Genomic DNA, 16,716 nt, shown 5'->3' with positions numbered 1-16,716 from the left:
AGTCACAGTAGCAGCAGTTACTGAACTAAACCGATACTGAGCACACGCGCCAACAGCCAATAACAACGACGAGCACGTGCTTTCTGAAGGACAGTTAATCTTCAGTTAGTAATTAGTGACACTTTTAAAATGTCTGCCAACAACCCAGTACAACGCACAGTGATGAGTTAGTTGTGTCTTTTTCGCGGTGTTGTCTCGGTCAGTTCTGTTGGCGGTCTGCTTTGTCACGCTTCCTTGTTTATGTTTTTTTCGGAGCCGCAAGATTTGTTTCCACCCTCGTTGAGCCAGTTTGGCCGCCGCGCTGACCTGTGGGAAATGTAGTTCCAAGACTTCGGTGACGGCGTTGCGTCGCTTGTCCAGCTCTACCTCTTGAAAACTACATTTCCCAGCTAGAGTCGTCTTCGCTGTGTTGTCAACGGATAACCTGGGCTGGGGCATACTGCAATAACTCTGGATCTGCCTGTAAACGGCTGCTTCGTCTTTGGGCACGAAACACCGGTGAGAGAAGTCATTTTTCATAGTTTATTTAAAAAGCTAGTGATGTCAGAAGGCTGGTAAATATAACTGACGTTGTCAAGGCAACACTAAAGTACATGTTGCGACGATGCTCGGAGAGGTGACGTTGATTATTAGGCCGTTAAGTTAGTTAACTACCGTGAATCAACCGTTAACTGTTAACCGTTAGCTTGGCAACGGTTAACGGCTGCTGTGTGAACCGTTGTTATGTCTGTTTTTACTGTCAGGCCGCAGCAGCTGCTACCGTGACACCGACAGAGGGCGCTGTTTGTTTCATACACATGGATTTAAATTATTATTATTATTATTATTATTATTATTTAAAGGGCGAATACAATCTCAGGATCATGACCTGCTTGAGAAAAGTGATGACTATGGACAATGAAACAAGATCCAAACATAACGCATCACAACAGCTTTTCAATTAGATTGATAACATTTTTATTTTTTAGGAAGATATGAGAAATAAATTGTGTTTTATAAGATACTTGTTAATTAAAGTTAAAAAAAAAAAGGTTGAGTTTTGAAAAAAAATAATAATAAAGAAATAATAAATGTAAATAACAATGAATTAAGGAGAAAGGGCGGGATTTAAATACGTGTGCACTTCTTCCCAATCCTTTTTGAACAAAAGTATTATTCTCTTTATGTCTTTTTCTGTTTTATTTTTTAAATGTTGGAAATAAATTGAAGTCTAATCAAAATATGTATACATTTGTGGCACGTTTTTCATCAAACACAAACCAAAAGTTGTCTCCAGTGAAGGGTACTTTCCTTACTCCACAAAGTGAAACAGTTGCTGCTTTCTCTGCGTTTTTCTGCTCGTGCAGATGCAGAGTTAGATGCTGGGTCAACCCATTCATTTTAACCAAATGAATGCATTAAGTTAGAAACAGGTTCTTGGATTTAAAAATAAAATTAAAGCTATTTCAAACAGAGACACTCATTTAAACTAAAAATCTTAATTTTCCATGTGGCACAAATCTCTTGTTGTCAGTGTTTAATCAGCGTTCAATCAATTCTGTCATTTTTGTCTTTATAGCACTTAATTAACATGTCTGACAAATGTCAAATACACGCCAAGAAAGAACAGAAGAGAAAGAAAAGGTTCATTTGAATGGCACACTTTGAAGTGAATAACTATTGTATGTCATATCTTGATTTGTTTACAGTAGTAAGCTAATGTTGGACTGTTTCAGCTGCTGACACACTGACCTACCTTATCTTTTTCACCACAACATGCAAGTGCTTGACCTCTTTATCTCCTCTAGACGCGTTGCTGACAGCTGACAGAAATGTCAGAGACGTCAAGTGATGCAGAGTCATCCTGTGGCTGGACCATTATCAGTAATGAGGTATAAGTCCGTTTTTAAAGTTCCTTACTCTGCTGTTTAAGGGGGTAACACGGAAAGACTGATTTCTTTCCAAAATAAGATGAAAATAAAAAACAAACCAAATTGAAACTAATGTCTGTGAAGGAAAATGAAGATATGATTGCCAAACCACAGGATTTAATCAAAATGAGAATATCTGGTTGAATATTTCAAACGTCATAAATCATAACTTTGAGCAAATTGTTGAACATTTTGGTAAATTCTTTCCTACTTCAGACATTAACGTTTTATATGATAAACCATTAATTTGACTGTAATCAAACACTGTTTTACTCAGTACACTGATGTCAGCACAAACTAGCAATAAACATTACCACCGTAACAAAAATCAGCAATTCCCAAAAGTGAACTGCAAACACTTGAAAAATAAAGGATCATTTTTGCACACACACAAAATGAGCTGTTTTACCTGTTTTTATGGGATCTTTTAAAACATACTTTTCACTGTATATTCCTTTATATAAAGTATATATAGCCTGCACTCTTTAAATGTACTTTTGGTAGTTGTTCCATTTCTGACAAATGTTCACAATGACTACGTTTTACTGTGGAGAGCTTTTATAATGTTTGTCAGTGTAGGCTCTCAACACTTCACCAAATGATGCAGTAGTCATGAATCTGAACACATGAATAAATGGTAAATATGTATTTCTCACATCATGCCCAGCCTTAATGATCGTTGTGTTGACAGGGTTCAGATATTGAGACGTTGGGATCTGAGGCTGCAGTGGAATATGGAGCCGAGCTGTTAGAGCGCCCTCCAGCGGATAAACAGGCGTCTGCATCTAATGGTAAAAATCCTCATATTCTTTCTTTCTTTTAAACATTAGCATATTTCTCAGTTATATTAGCTGCTATGTTATTGGTGTTTCCGAATGAAAACAGTTTTCTTTGGTACATTACGTGTTTATGTGCATTCAGGAATATAAGGACATAACAAAACAAGTGAGAATTACCAAATCTCAAATAGCAACGTCAACAAGTTTGTTAAAATATAAAAAGAAAATTCTCAATAAAATTAGATAAACAATTTAACTAATAAGCTGACTCTTGATAACTCTTTAAAACGTATTTACTTACCTTTTTAAATTGTGTTTTTTTTACATATACACATACACATTGCATACCTTGTTTTATTGTTTGTTCAGCTTTTTATCGTTTGAAAAATATTTGTTTTGAAAATAAATATTATGATAGGAAACAATTGAAACAACTAATTAATTAATTGATCAGTTAATTGGCAGAAAATGTATCTGCAACTATCCTGTAAACCGATTAATTTTAAGCTCAAATAACCAAAATATGTTGTTTTCAGTTTCTCAAATGTAATTTATTTGCTTGTTAGTATATGTTACTTTGTAATCATAACAATCATTATTCACACATTAATCTTAATTTGTCTTTATTATATTTTCAGCTCAGTGTGTTGAAGAGAAAGTAGCTGAGTCACTCGATGAAACTCTGGAAGAACAAACCGTAGATGAGACACTGTGTGCTCCAGAGGTAAAAAGACCAAAAATAACCAGCAGTCTCTTTAAATAATCCAGATGTTGCTCCCTTTGCTTTCCACCTTCAACATATCGTATCTTCTCCAGGTCGGAGACAGCGCCATAGGGAAGCAGCATGTGACTCTGTTGTCCTCCAGCGATCACTCGGACATCGTGACTCTCGGAGATTTGAAGGAGGAGGAGCACGTTGAGGCTGAAGAGGAGGCGGTAACCAACCAGGAGTTTTACCTCGGCACCTCCTGCAGCAGCCAGTACGCCTTCACTGCTGCAGAGTCTGGTAGGGCTGCAGCACTGAACTGAGTTCATGTGATGACTTTATTTACGCTCACAGCCAAAGAGTCAACAAAGGCCCGGTTTCCCTTTGGTAGGAACATCTGATCACAATTGGATAGCTCTCAGTCTCTGTTCTCCCGAGGCAGCAGCATGCGTCTCCACAGGCGTCTTCAGTGACCACTTGTGATCTGATTCACTTCCCCGCTCTGTATGTCCAGAGCACACCACCACAGGTTGCTGCTGAATGAGAACAGGGTCATAGATATTTTTTAAAGTTAATGCATTTTTTTTATTTAACCAGGAGAGTCCCACTGAGATTAAGAAACTCTTTTTTTTAAGGGCAAAGACAGGCAGAAGCACAAATACAAACACAAACACACAGTTGCAGACAGAAAACACCAAAATAATCTATAGGAAGAAAAAAGTCAAGCAAAAGGAATTTACATGAGAGAAACAAGAGTCCGGTACAATACCAGGTCAATTTAAAAACACAGACAAATTAATGAAACTGCCTCCACATCTTTCATTTTGGATTTAAAAGCACTCACCAGGATTAGTCCCCTTAATTTCAAGTCCTTCTGCAACATATTCCACGCAGGAGGAGTACGCAGCTGCCCTTTTTTCCAGTTTTTGTACGGACATTCGGGACAGGAAACATAAATAAGTTCTATGAACGAGCCCACGGGTGGCCAGAGCAGGCCGTCCTACACTAGAGAATAACTCAAAGTGAGTCAGCTTTTCAATTGGTAATGAGATTGTACACACAAAATTAGACACATCAACACAAAAGCTTTCTTCCTCTGTTTTCTACGTCGCCAAAGCAGGTTTGATGTTGAGTCACTGGAAACTTCCACAGAGCCTCGTGAACTTAGGCCACCACCTGAGGCGTCAGCTCACTGGAGGCCGCTCTGTCCCAGGTGGCCTGAATGATCCGGAGTGAATCTAATACGATGCCAAGCTCGTCAGCTTTTAATGATTTGGGCCGGCTGTGCTTCTTCTAAAAAAGCCTCATCAGCCAGACATGAAGAGAAAGTGTGTGTGTGTAAGTGTGTGTGTGTGTGTGTGTGTGTGTGTGTGTGTGTGTGTGTGTGTGTGTGTGTGTGTGTGTGTGTGTGTGTGTGTGTGTGTGTGTGTGTGTGTGTGTGTGTGTGTGTGTGTGTGTGTGTGTGTGTGTGTGTGTGTGTGTGTGTGTGTGTGTGTGTGTGTGTTGTAGGTCTGGCTGCCTCAGAATAGAAGCGGAATTATTATAATAAATTAGCAGCTTTTGTTTTTTTAACATCTGTGCGCACGAGCAAATTTAAGATGTGAATTCCTTTGATGATGTTTTGCATTTTTTATAAGTTGAACACATTATTCATGAAATCCAACTGGGAATTTAGGAGCAGTATTTTGTCCTTATTTCTGTGTAACATTGCTGTTTATGAATTTAAATCCATTGCAAATAAATTGCTTGTGAAGCTTATTCACTGTCTTGCTGAGCGTTAGATGAGAATATTGTTCCCCTCTCGTGTCTGCACAGTGAGCATGCAGCTGCTGCCGGTTAGCTCAGCTTCGCACAAGGACCGAAAACAAGGGGAAACAGTTGGTCTGACTCTGTCGAACTTAAGGAAATACACATACCAGCACCTCTCAAGCTGACTAATTAACACGTTATATCTCATTTGTTTACCCCGTATAATAAAGCAAAGTGTAAAAACAACACATTGTAATGTTACAGGGGTTCTGTGCCGCACTATTTCTTGTCTGGTGCGTGAGAATGATATCGATCTTCTTATTTGACTCTCAGCAAGACATCGATTAAGTGTTTTTTTCTGAAAATGTCTAACAGTTGAACGTATACAAAACATTTCACAAACACAGAAATGGATCAAGAATTTGCAAAAATCTTGTTGAGCGTTTCTGAATCAACTGATCTTAATCTGCAGTATTTGTTACCTGCATGATTAACCTCGCTCACACGCTTCCTGAGTTATTTTTGTGTGTACCTTTTTTCTTTGTTAATTAATTAAATTAAATATAATCACTGCAGCCACAACTTTGTGTTTTTACTCTAGTTTTCCCAGTGCAGCAGCCTGTAGTGGCAGACTCGAGCAGCAGCGAGGACGAGGAAGGACAAAGCGCCAGCACTAATGTCCGAAGACGAAGGTTGAGGAAGAATACCGCGAGCACTGCGACGGAGCCTGAGGAGGAGGAGGATGAGGAGGTCAAAGAACAGATGCAGCAGCAGCAGGGGGAGGAGGAGGAGGAGGAAGAGGAGGCAGAAGACAGAAGTCTGGATGTCAGAGTCAAAGGCCAGAACAGCAGCATCCTCAACAGCTGTATCCTGATCGCCCTCGTCATAGCCGTCAGTATGGGCTTTGGACACTTCTATGGTGAGATGTTCACTGCAGAAGTGGAAGGTTTTACTGAGGAACACAGAAAATATACTTATTTAGCAGAAGATTTACAGCACAGCACCTTTTTCAAAGGAACTTAAACCTAGTTTTGGTCCGTGGCCCCTCTGTCCTTCAGATGTGATGTTGTGCGAGAGTAAGAGTGGAGATACTTGAAAGTGATTCACAGAAGTGTCTGTTAATCAGTCTCCTGTTGCAGTCTTATCTGTGCTGCTTTTCCTCTTCTTTTGTTTGTAAGGCCAAGATATCTCAGCGGTTCTTATCTTTAGTGATAACTTGTGCTTATGTGATCTTTTAACGGTTGTAGATCATATATTAAACTTTCTTTTTATTGATTTTTCAGTGAAAAACCAAACAAAACACAATAAAAGGATTTGTTCAAAACAAAGGGCTAGCTTAAATCAGGCTGACGGATCGGGTCCATGGACTTTAAGGTCCCCACAGTGCTCCATTTAAGTCCACAGTGGCACAAAATACCTTTCTCCGTGCAGTCAATTAGGTCACCAGTAAAAAACTAAAAAAATAAATAAACATTTCTATACAGAGAGAGAGAAGCTCATAACCCCACACAGAATATTCATTCAGTGGTAGGATCAACTCTCATCAGTGTAGTCCCTCCATTTCTTCCAACATTGGTCGCCTTTTTCAGTGTTGTATCTAAGGGAAGATGTTAACCTTTGCTGCTGCCTTGTGTAGACTTATGTTGTGGGTTACTAAATATGTAACATGTAAATAATCTGTTTATGTTACAGGTACAGTCCAGATTCAAGAAAGACAGAAAACTGTGAAAGTGAATGACCTTTTGAGGGATCTGATTCAACGACATGTTAAAGAACAACCTTTTACAAAACAGGTCAGTGACAACACACCTCACAACAATAATCAGCTCACTTGTGGCAGAACGAGCATAACAACAATCGTTAACTCATTCTGTCCTGTAGCATATAATATTTATTGTAAGGTAATTATATTTACAAAAATAAAAAATACCTAAGCTTAATAACTTTAAGTCAAATCCACCACCAAGGCATAACGCCGACTTTAATGGACCGTAACTTGTTTTTTTCTCACTCGGGTGCAGGGGGGTGACTTTGGCCTGGATGACCTAGACGAGCCACAAGTTGTTTTGCTGCTCACAGAAGTGATTGAAAAGATAAAGAACGAGAACCAGGAGCTCAACGTCAAACAGGCGAGCATTCAGGTAACCTTGAGGACTGTACTGCTTTGGTTACATAATAAAAATGCAAATGTTGTAACCAGGAAATGTTGAGTTACAAGTCAAATCTGAAGCAAAAACTAATTTTAATCTTTCCCCATTAAGGCCCAGAGAGATGACCTGGAAATGTTGCTGAAGCAGAAGGCTGAGGAGAGGACCAACATCGTGTCTCAGCAGCAGAGGCTGACAGCTGAGAACCAGCTGCTGAAAACCTCCCTAGAACGTGAAGAAAAGTCCCTCTCCACCCTACAGGAGGAGCTGAGAAACCTGCGCTCTAAGATTAGAGACAGGGAGGCGATGGGAGCCGGTGGCGACTCGCTGCTGTTGGAAAACCAGAGGCTGAAGGACCAGCTGGAGGAGAAGAAACGGCTGATCCAAAGCCTCCGCGGCCAGAGGGAAGACATGATGGCTGAAGCGCAGACGCTCAGGAAGAAGCTCGACAAGGAGAGAACAGGTACAGATGAGCTGAGGAGGGAGTTAAATGCGCTGAGGCGTGACATTCCCAGGGCTGAAGAGGAAGCTGGTTCGGAGGCAGAAGAGCTCCAGTCACGTCTGATGGAGCTGGAGAAGAGGCTGAACTTCGAGCAGCAACGCTCAGACCTGTGGGAGAGGCTGTATGTGGAAACCAAAGAAGACGAGGAGAGAAGAGATAAAGGAGACAAGGAGTCCAAAATAAAAAGAAGGAAAGAGGGCATGGCGGGGAAAGTGAAAGACACATTCGATGCTGTGAAGAACTCCACCAAGGAGTTTGTCCACCACCACAAAGAGCAGATAAAGAAAGCAAAGCAAGCCGTGAAGGAGAACCTGCGGAAGTTTTCAGATTCTGTCAAATCAACTTTCCGACACTTCAAGGATTCAGCTTCGACTTTCATCAACAAAGCCCGGGGCCTCTATGACAAGAGACGCGGCGAGAAGAACACAAAAGAGTCGTGGCAGCACAGATCCCACAAGCCTCATCCCAGACACCAGAGCAAGGCCTTCCAGAGTGAAGACAACACTCGAAAATCAGGAGACAAAGTTCACAAAGATCGAGGTCAAGACGCCCACAAAGCCACCTTGAAAGGGTGCGACGGCATTTTCGACTGTGCCTACCAGGAGTCCATGAGTCTCTTCAACAAAGCCATGGAGCCAATCCGAGCAGACGAATTTTACCAGCTGCTGCAGAGCTACCTGCATCAGGAAGTCGACCACTTCCACCACTGGAAAGAGCTGGAGATGTTCGTCAACAACTTCTTCCACAACGGAGTGTTCATCCACGACCAGATGCTGTTCTCAGACTTTATCAGCGGCGTAGAGAACTATCTGACTGACATGCAGGAATATCACGGCCTTGACGGCGACGTGTTTAGAGATCTCGATGACTTTGTCTACCGGCACTTCTTCGGAGAGACGTACAGAAGAAGCTCCGGCCCAAGGTAAGTCGCAAAGTGTCTGACAAGCAGGAGTCCACCTAAATAATGCGTATCGTTCCCGGAGTTTCCTTTTACTCAGAAACTACATGGGAAAAAATACGTCAGGCAAAACTAGTCCCCTCCGAATATGACCCTCTGTAAAACATATGTTGATATTCCGTCATAAACTTTTTTCAGGTCATCGATTCTGTCCTTTAGTTTCATGTTTACTTCATTTTGTGATATCAGGAAGCTGCGTAGCACGCACTTGGGAGGGACAACAGAGAGGTGATTTCTTAATTCCATGTTAATTGGCCATTTAAGACTGTTTTACCCTATGTTATGTACAAAAATTAAACTAATCCTCAGAATAGGGCTTAACACACTAATATTAACGCCACACACGTTCTGTGTTTGAACCTCACAGCGGGCCATTTGAAAGACCCGACACAGACTCAAAGGACTCGCGGGCGAAGCATCGACAAAGAAAGCAGCAGAGAGCCAGATCTCGACCGCAAAGTGAACGCAAGTGGAGCCGATCGGGAAGAAACGCAGACAGACACATGGCCGACGTCAAAATAGAACTGGGTCCGATGCCGTTTGATCCCAAATACTGAAAACATCTCAACTGGTTTCATGTTATAGTTGCTTATTATATTTTGGGATGTATTTAGATGCAGAGTGTAATTTGTTTTGTAAGTTAGCACAAAGTTTAACTTTTTAATGCTACTGAACGTCCTCGGGCTGTTTTGTGTTTAGTGAAGTAGTCGTTTCGTTTGAGTGAAAGATGTGGGAAGTATGAGCACAAAACACAGGTATTGAGCAGAGAAATGTTGATTGGGAACCAAACTTTTGAGCCATTTTAAAACACAAATGGATGTTTCTGTGTACGGCCATGTAGTTGTTTTAACACGGACAGTTTTGTGACTGGGTTGTAATTTGCTTTCAGAGTTAAAAATGCAGTTTTCTAACATTCCACCTCGAGCTTGATTTAACTGGACCTGGTACTTTTATTTGTTTTATTTACGTGTTGTGAAGAAAAATACTGTAAAAATAATGTCAAACCAAGTTTAGTTGTAGAAAAAAATTCCTTAAACATTTGACACATCTGAAAATTAAGTTTAAAAGATTTATTTTAATAGCAAAACCATATGACATTCTCATTGAGGAACGAAAGATGCCATTGTGTCAGTGCCTTTCATAAATAAAGATGCTTCCTCCAACTCTTCCCTCTGGGAGATGAGTGTGAAATATCTCCGCTGTCCTCACAAAGTTATTCCCTTGCAAAAACACGGAGATTTCCTGCAACAGAAAACGCATTTACACATAAATGTCACATACATTTGGACAAAAACGTGCAGAAATATAGTTTGTGAATATCTCACCTTCTCCAAAACATCAAACAAAAGCAGATGGGTCGGTAGAGAAGATTTGTATGGAAATGAAGTTCTGAGCCAGTGAAGAGGGTCGTCATAGAAACGGTCCGCTTCATCGACATAGCCGTCCTCTCCGAGATCTGGAGGACACTCGAGAAACCTCATCTTGATCGGGCAGTGGACGTGGCTGCAAAGAGCGAGCAGGGTCGTCCCGTCAAATCACTTTATTATTAGAGTGGACACAAACCTCTGTACTCAGAGACTAATCCTGGTTTTATCATCATTGACCTTTCAAACTGTACGTTAAAAGTAGAGAATAAACAAAAACTGTGTGTTATTTGTCTGAAAGAAATAGGAAGAAGCGTCACATATTTTATTAATAATTACATCACTAACTAAACCCCCATGTTCATCTCTTCATACATAATCAATAATAATCAACTACAAGATCACGAATGTAAGAAAAAACCCCAATATCACCTATTACAACTTATTTATTGTCTGATTTTAACTTTGATTTGTTTCTCTAAATTGTATTTCGTATGTAGCCAAAGTTCTTGTTCAGCTGCTTTTATAAAATAAAACATTAAACACTGCTGCATCAATATATTTTTTAGCTTAATTAAAATACATTTATTCCTCACAGAACTGTTCAGAGAAAAAGCAGGTATTTCCATTGGTAATTAAATATTTATAGTGTTTCCAAGACAACCAAAGTCACAATAAGCCTCATCTGTACAGTCCCGCTCTCTACCGACACCAGGTGACCTGCAGAGATGAATCTGAAACTATTTAACTTCTACAAATGTATTTGGGCACTCAAATAAAAATCTCCTGCGACTCACGAGTGGGTCGCAGCCCAGTCTCTTTGGGAATGACTGTTTTAAACTTTACCCAGCCCCAAGAGCTAGTGATGAACGCAACAAGTGTACAGTGGAATATCAAAATGTCCCCTCTGCTGGTCTGGAGCTTTCGACTGCATCACATGGTCCTCGTCAGCAGATTCAGTTTGCACAGTTGCCATGGAAAATGATATGGTCAATAGCAGTAACAGTGCTCAGGTTTTATACAAGTTTTCTGATTCAGGCAACGTTCATTAACTTTAAGCTGTTCCAACGTTTTATTTTGAAAATTCAGAACCAGGGCATTGGAATAAAGGATTGCGTCAGATGTGTGAGTGTGCAGCTTTCCAATCCCTTCTTTGATACCTGTAAAAAGGCGTTGAGTGGCAGGGCATGAGGAAGAGGACGTCTGGCTGCGGAGAGGTGGAGCTGACGTCACACAGCGTCTGCAGGTGGCTCATGGCGTCCAGAGTGCCGCGCTGGTGGATCAGGCCGGTGTACAGAGCTGCAGCCAGGTTGCTCACCAACAGGATGGATGCAGCAGCTTGTCGCCATGCTTTCAAACTAGCCAAAGATATCCCTGTAGCGGGAGAAGAGTTAAAACACACATCTGGCTGTTTGTTTTCGCAAAGACGTGTTAGATGTGAAGTTGAAAACGTACCGCAGAAGATCATACAGAAAGGCAGCACCGGGTAGATGAATCTGAACTCCTTGTGAGGAAGCAGACTGAAGGAAAAGATTCAAACATGTCTCTGATTAGCTCGGGGTGTTACGGTAAACGCATTAAAACGGCTTTTTTTTAACCACTTCTACTGCTCAAAATAACACCAAACCTCTGCAGTAGCATGAGAAGAGTCCTTACACATGAAACAAAACTCCACAACTCCGTCCTTAGGATTGACTTTGGTAATAAACTTGAATGGTCTTTCAAAACACTCTTTTAATAAACTCCAGGTTCACTAACTTCATTGTTGGTGCTTTGTTTTATGTGTAAGGACTCTGATCATGCTGCTGCAGAGGTTTGGCGTTATTTTGAGCAGTGTTTGTGGTTAAAAAAGCCGTTTTAATGCCTTCACCGTGCTGCCCCGAGCTAATCCGTGTTAGCCACGTCCGGCTGTTAGGGACTCTCCTGTATTTCTCCGTTAATAGTTGTTACACGAAAAAAAAACTGTCTTGATGGCTTATTTGATGGTTGTATGCAAGTGCCGCAAAAGACCTTGGGATGACTTTACGCCGGAATTACACTTTAAGTAATCCTTAGAAGTTTGATAAATGAACACATGTATTTTACCTGTAGACCATGATCGTCCAGACGACCGCCGCCAACAGGATTTTGTATCTCTTGAAGGCGAGGCTGCACCCGTGAAGAAAGAGCGGAAGATGAGGGCCGATGACGACGGGAAACCCCTGAGTGAAGTACCAGTGCCAGGGATGGGAGCCGTAGAAGTCAGCCACACCGTGGAGGACGTTAAAGTTCAGGAAGTTAAACTGCACCACGGTCCACTGACAAACAGAGAGTTACGTTTTACTTTACAAACAGCTGTTAAAATACAAAAACCACACAGAGTTTTTACCTTTTCATAAAATATGCAGTCGATCGCTGTTGAAATCACAACAGCCAAAGCTCTGGAAAAGAGGAAAGAGGAAGATTAATAAAGACGTGAGGATGAAATGCAGATAAGCAGACCTGGTAATGAAAGCACAAACCCTATGGGCACGACGTGATGAGTGATGAGGCGCAGTTTGTCGACCTCCTGCCAGAAATGATAAACCAGCAGAGGAAGCCACACAATCAGGGCGGTCGGTCGGACGACGACAGCCAAGGCGACCAGGGTCAAATATATTTTGCTGAGAAAACATCAACAAAGTGCTGGTAAATAACAGGGTTCCCACACTTTCCAGGCCAAGTCCCTCACATTCAAGAACCCAACAACGCATAGTTTGAGACACGGTTTGAATCAGCTACAAATAACAATGGTCGATTATTATCTCGATTGATCGTTTGGTCGATAAATGTCAAAAAATATTGAAAAATGAATTTATAGGTCTTGTTTTGTCAGTCTAACATGATGTGAAACAGAGAAACACAGGTAAAATCCATATTTGAGTCTGAAAAATTACTATTTCCTTCTTGTTAAAGCTCTACCTCACTCTTTCCCACAACCAATCATTAGTTCCTCATTAGCAGAACATTCTTATTCATTTGGTCTCTGAAACTACTCAGACTTTTGTGTTTATTGTTGTTGTGAAGAGATGCGTTAAAACTGAGAAAGACAGCGTAACAAGACGAGACCTGCTTTGTGTTTTGGACCCGGGGAGAGGAAAGTAACACAGAGCCAGACAGGTGATGGTGGTCTCCGTGCTGTTGGTCAGAGTCCTGGTGCAGCAGTACCACGAGAACCATGAGCACATGTGGCAGAAGAACTGGAGACCAAAACATGAAGAAGCAGTCGTTAATTAAGGCGACAGCGTTAAACCTCGAGGAGCTCTGACCGGGGCGTAACTCACACAGGGGGACTCCTTACCGTCCATTTTGCTACGTCACCGGTCTCCAACGTCCGGACGAGGAAGAAGAGTTTTACATCTGCAAACGCAGCGAGGAGTGCTTGAGCGATTCGTGGAAGCCAGATCTGCAGAACCAAGCAGAGCAGGGCCAGTGAAACAAAGGACTATAAGACATTTGGACACAAAGACACGTTGATATTAACGTTGTCAGGGTAGAAAATATGTGAACTTGCCAGGAGAAAGACTGAGTCGTAGTTTGTGACAGATAATATCTTGTATATGAAAGCAAAGAAGAGCGGATAGGTGAATCCTCTTATTCCTTCCTTCCACTCCCAGGTCAGATACCCATAAGTCACACTGTTAAGGCTGGAACCACATCAAATAACTGAATAAGACTAAAAGTTAAATTAAACTGAGGAATTCAACACTATTGTAAATTCTATGGGCTGTGACACCTGTGTAATTCACACTGGTGTTAGATTTTTAATAAGACTCTATATGAGGAGCTCTTTTCCAAAACGCTATAAATCCATTTTAATAGTTTTCAGGAAAACTACATTTTTTACCCAGACCCACACATTTGGTTAATATTCAATGTATCTTGTCAAAATGTTTTATGGCTCAGTCTGAACATGTTGAACGGACGGACAAAACAAAAAACTCTCCCGCTTCAGAGCGCCGCCATGTTGGCTCCCATAGAATGCTCACTGAATTCTGATTGGTCGAGAGGACGTATCGCATTTAGGCTAAAAATAGGTTTGGCGCTGGTCGCGGTTTGGAAAGGAACAGCATCTTTTGGACCATTTTAAACAAGGAAATATAGCGATTTGGCTTGAAACACTGATGAAGCAGTGAAAAGGTTCTGTATACAGCAAAGTGGCATGACAACTCATTTTTTTTAAATTTGGCTTTTATCTCGTCTTGGAAAAGAGCTCTTCATATATTAGTCAATATATTCTGTTATATCAATACAGACAGACGCTCCGGTACTCAACCGTATCTTTTATCTGTTGTTACGCGGCTTACAAAGACCTGCTGACAGCACCACTCAGTTTACCACGTCTGTGTCTCCACGTACTCTTTGATACTTTTATTATTATTTTATTATTTTCTACGTCTATGTACCTCTTGTTTTTTAAATCTGTTACTTTCTTTACTTGTTTGTATTTATTAACTGGATTTGGGGTTAACCAAAGGTGTATTTTATCTCAATATTGTCGTGATTTCTAGTTTAATTTTATCCGCGTTTTGTATTTTTTTGTGTGCAGCTTTCTCATCTTGGCCAAACGTAACGGGATTCCCTGGTTAAATAAAAACAAATCAAAGATTGAAAACAGTGTGAGGAGAACCTCAAGTCTCTAAAGCAAACTAAACTATCTGGATACATTGCTTTGGGATCTGAGAATTTTACGCTAGTTGATTATTATTTATCATAAACTTAGAACTAATAAAGATATTGAGGAAAGTAAACACACGCTTTTGTAGAGACCATTGTTCCAGGATGTTCCTATAATCAGCAAGTCAAACGTGCTGAGAAATGATGACAAATGATCGTAGAAGAGTATAAAACGACTCCTATTTGCATTTGACAGAGTTTTGGACACTTTCAACCTGCATGTGCGATAATGTGACGTGATTTAGGGACGTGTTCACAACATTCAAAACTCTCTCGTTCACAAAACTACCATTTGGACATTAACTTGACCCTGAACACAACTCAGCACCTGCAGATGGCAAAGTGTTGCGTTTTGGGAGCTCTGAGGCAGGAAATTCAATCTGAAGAAAAACAGGAAAGTGTTGAAATAAGTCTCTAGGATATTTGACTTTTTCTCACATTTTCCAGATGTTTTATTAAGTAACTAAGTAAATTTACTCAAGTATCATCTTGAGATACTTGTACTTTACTTGAGTAATTCTGTTTTAATCTACTTTAAACTTCTACTCCACAACATTAATTTGGGAATTTAAGTTATTTTTACAGATTAAGATTATTAATGCAAAACATTATAAACAAATTAAATAACAAATATTGTTATAGATTAAGCTACACAAAAGTAAGTAAAATCACCTTTATAAGCTGCAACATTAAAGTGATATTTACATTAATCTATCAATAATTATAATCTAATAATATTCTGCATAATGATTATTTTTTGTACTTTTAGTACATTTTGATGCTGATACTTTTGTACTTTTACTAAAGAAACATTTTGAAAGCAGGACTTTTAGTTGTAACAGTATTTCTATGGTGTGGTATTACTGCTTTTACTAAAGTAAAAACTCTGAGTACTTCTTTCACCACTGCTCACTGCCTGGTGCTGATTATGACAATAAGTAATTAACTGATAAACAAATAAAACAGGCGATACTGTGAAAGGATATCTGAAGACCATGCGGTGGGACACCTCCAGAGACTGCCAGTGCTCATCAGGGACAAAGCTGGTCTGAACCAGGAAGCAGTTGATCAGTCTGAAGACCACAGCAAACGCAACAACTCTGGTCCTCAGCTCAGCTGTGGAGATCAGGGTAACACTGGGTTACTTTCACCATCACCATCATCACCACCACCACCACCACTTCAATATCTCTTTAATAAGGATGAACCCACCATAGCTGAGAAAGCTGTCATCTTTCTTTGAGTACAGCTGGGATTTTCTTTTCCTCAGTTTCACATCTTCCACTTTAGTCCCAAACTTCAGACGTGGTCGGATGTTCTCCATCAGGACATGCTGCCTCTCATCCCAACATGAACACCTGTCAGGCTGCAGCTCAGGGGCCGAGGAAACTCTGCAACTCACACTTTAAACACGGGGAATGAGCCCGAGCACATCCGCTGTTCAGGGGTGAACTACCTGCGCACTGCGTCCGTGTGTTTACCGACACTATTACACTTCTACATCTTCAACTAAACCACTTTAGTCACATTAACTTCATACTAACTTCACATTTACTTCACAGTAGCGCAGAAGAAGTGACACAAGCGCAGCTCCTCACTGCGCTTGCGCACTTACACTTACTTCCGGAGGAACGTTGCTTCCTTACTTCAAAATAAAGGTTCTACACAAAGGATCCCACAACTTTATTTTATTTAGTATGTATTTTTTTATTTTCCCTTTTTCTTCCTTTTTTTATTATTAACTCTTTCTTTCTTTGAATAATCTTTGTGTTGTCGGTGTCGCTTGTCTTACCGTATCGTATTTATTATATTGTTGTTATATGTGTTTTGGGGATATTATCTGCCTACAGTATATATATATGGGTGAGTGACATATATACCACAAAAAAGTTTTTTTTCAAAAATG

General features: G+C 40.5%; 2 protein-coding genes across 4 annotated transcripts; one reads left to right on the top strand and one right to left on the bottom strand.

Moving 5' to 3' along the window:
• The first annotated feature begins 415 nt into the window (after window positions 1-415).
• ccpg1 (cell cycle progression 1) lies at window positions 416-9,914 on the top strand. Of its 3 annotated transcripts, none has more exons than XM_083912546.1 (11): window positions 416-498; window positions 1,788-1,871; window positions 2,602-2,701; window positions 3,328-3,413; window positions 3,506-3,695; window positions 4,516-4,608; window positions 5,746-6,063; window positions 6,837-6,937; window positions 7,166-7,285; window positions 7,406-8,715; window positions 9,119-9,914. In XM_083912546.1, exons 2-11 carry the CDS (start codon window positions 1,812-1,814, stop codon window positions 9,306-9,308), a joined length of 2,568 nt encoding a protein of 855 aa, XP_083768672.1. In that variant the 5' UTR covers window positions 416-498; window positions 1,788-1,811; the 3' UTR covers window positions 9,309-9,914. The 3 variants fall into 3 exon arrangements, with proteins under 3 accessions (XP_083768672.1, XP_083768671.1, XP_083768673.1); XM_083912545.1 differs by having other exon boundaries at window positions 4,513-4,608; XM_083912547.1 differs by lacking the exon at window positions 4,516-4,608.
• Window positions 9,870-16,396, bottom strand: pigb (phosphatidylinositol glycan anchor biosynthesis, class B). The gene is made up of 12 exons (XM_083912573.1): window positions 16,023-16,396; window positions 15,797-15,926; window positions 13,648-13,765; window positions 13,435-13,539; window positions 13,203-13,333; window positions 12,617-12,757; window positions 12,484-12,535; window positions 12,201-12,412; window positions 11,571-11,635; window positions 11,276-11,489; window positions 10,077-10,254; window positions 9,870-9,993 (listed from the first exon to the last, which is right to left on the bottom strand). Exons 1-12 carry the CDS (start codon window positions 16,132-16,134, stop codon window positions 9,880-9,882), a joined length of 1,572 nt encoding a protein of 523 aa, XP_083768699.1. The 5' UTR covers window positions 16,135-16,396; the 3' UTR covers window positions 9,870-9,879.
• Window positions 16,397-16,716: the final 320 nt, after the last annotated feature.

Source organism: Echiichthys vipera (assembly GCF_963691815.1).
Source record: "Echiichthys vipera genome assembly, chromosome: 1".
In the NCBI taxonomy this organism is placed as follows: Eukaryota; Metazoa; Chordata; class Actinopteri; order Perciformes; family Trachinidae; genus Echiichthys; species Echiichthys vipera.
This window is presented reverse-complemented; position numbering and strand designations above follow the sequence as displayed.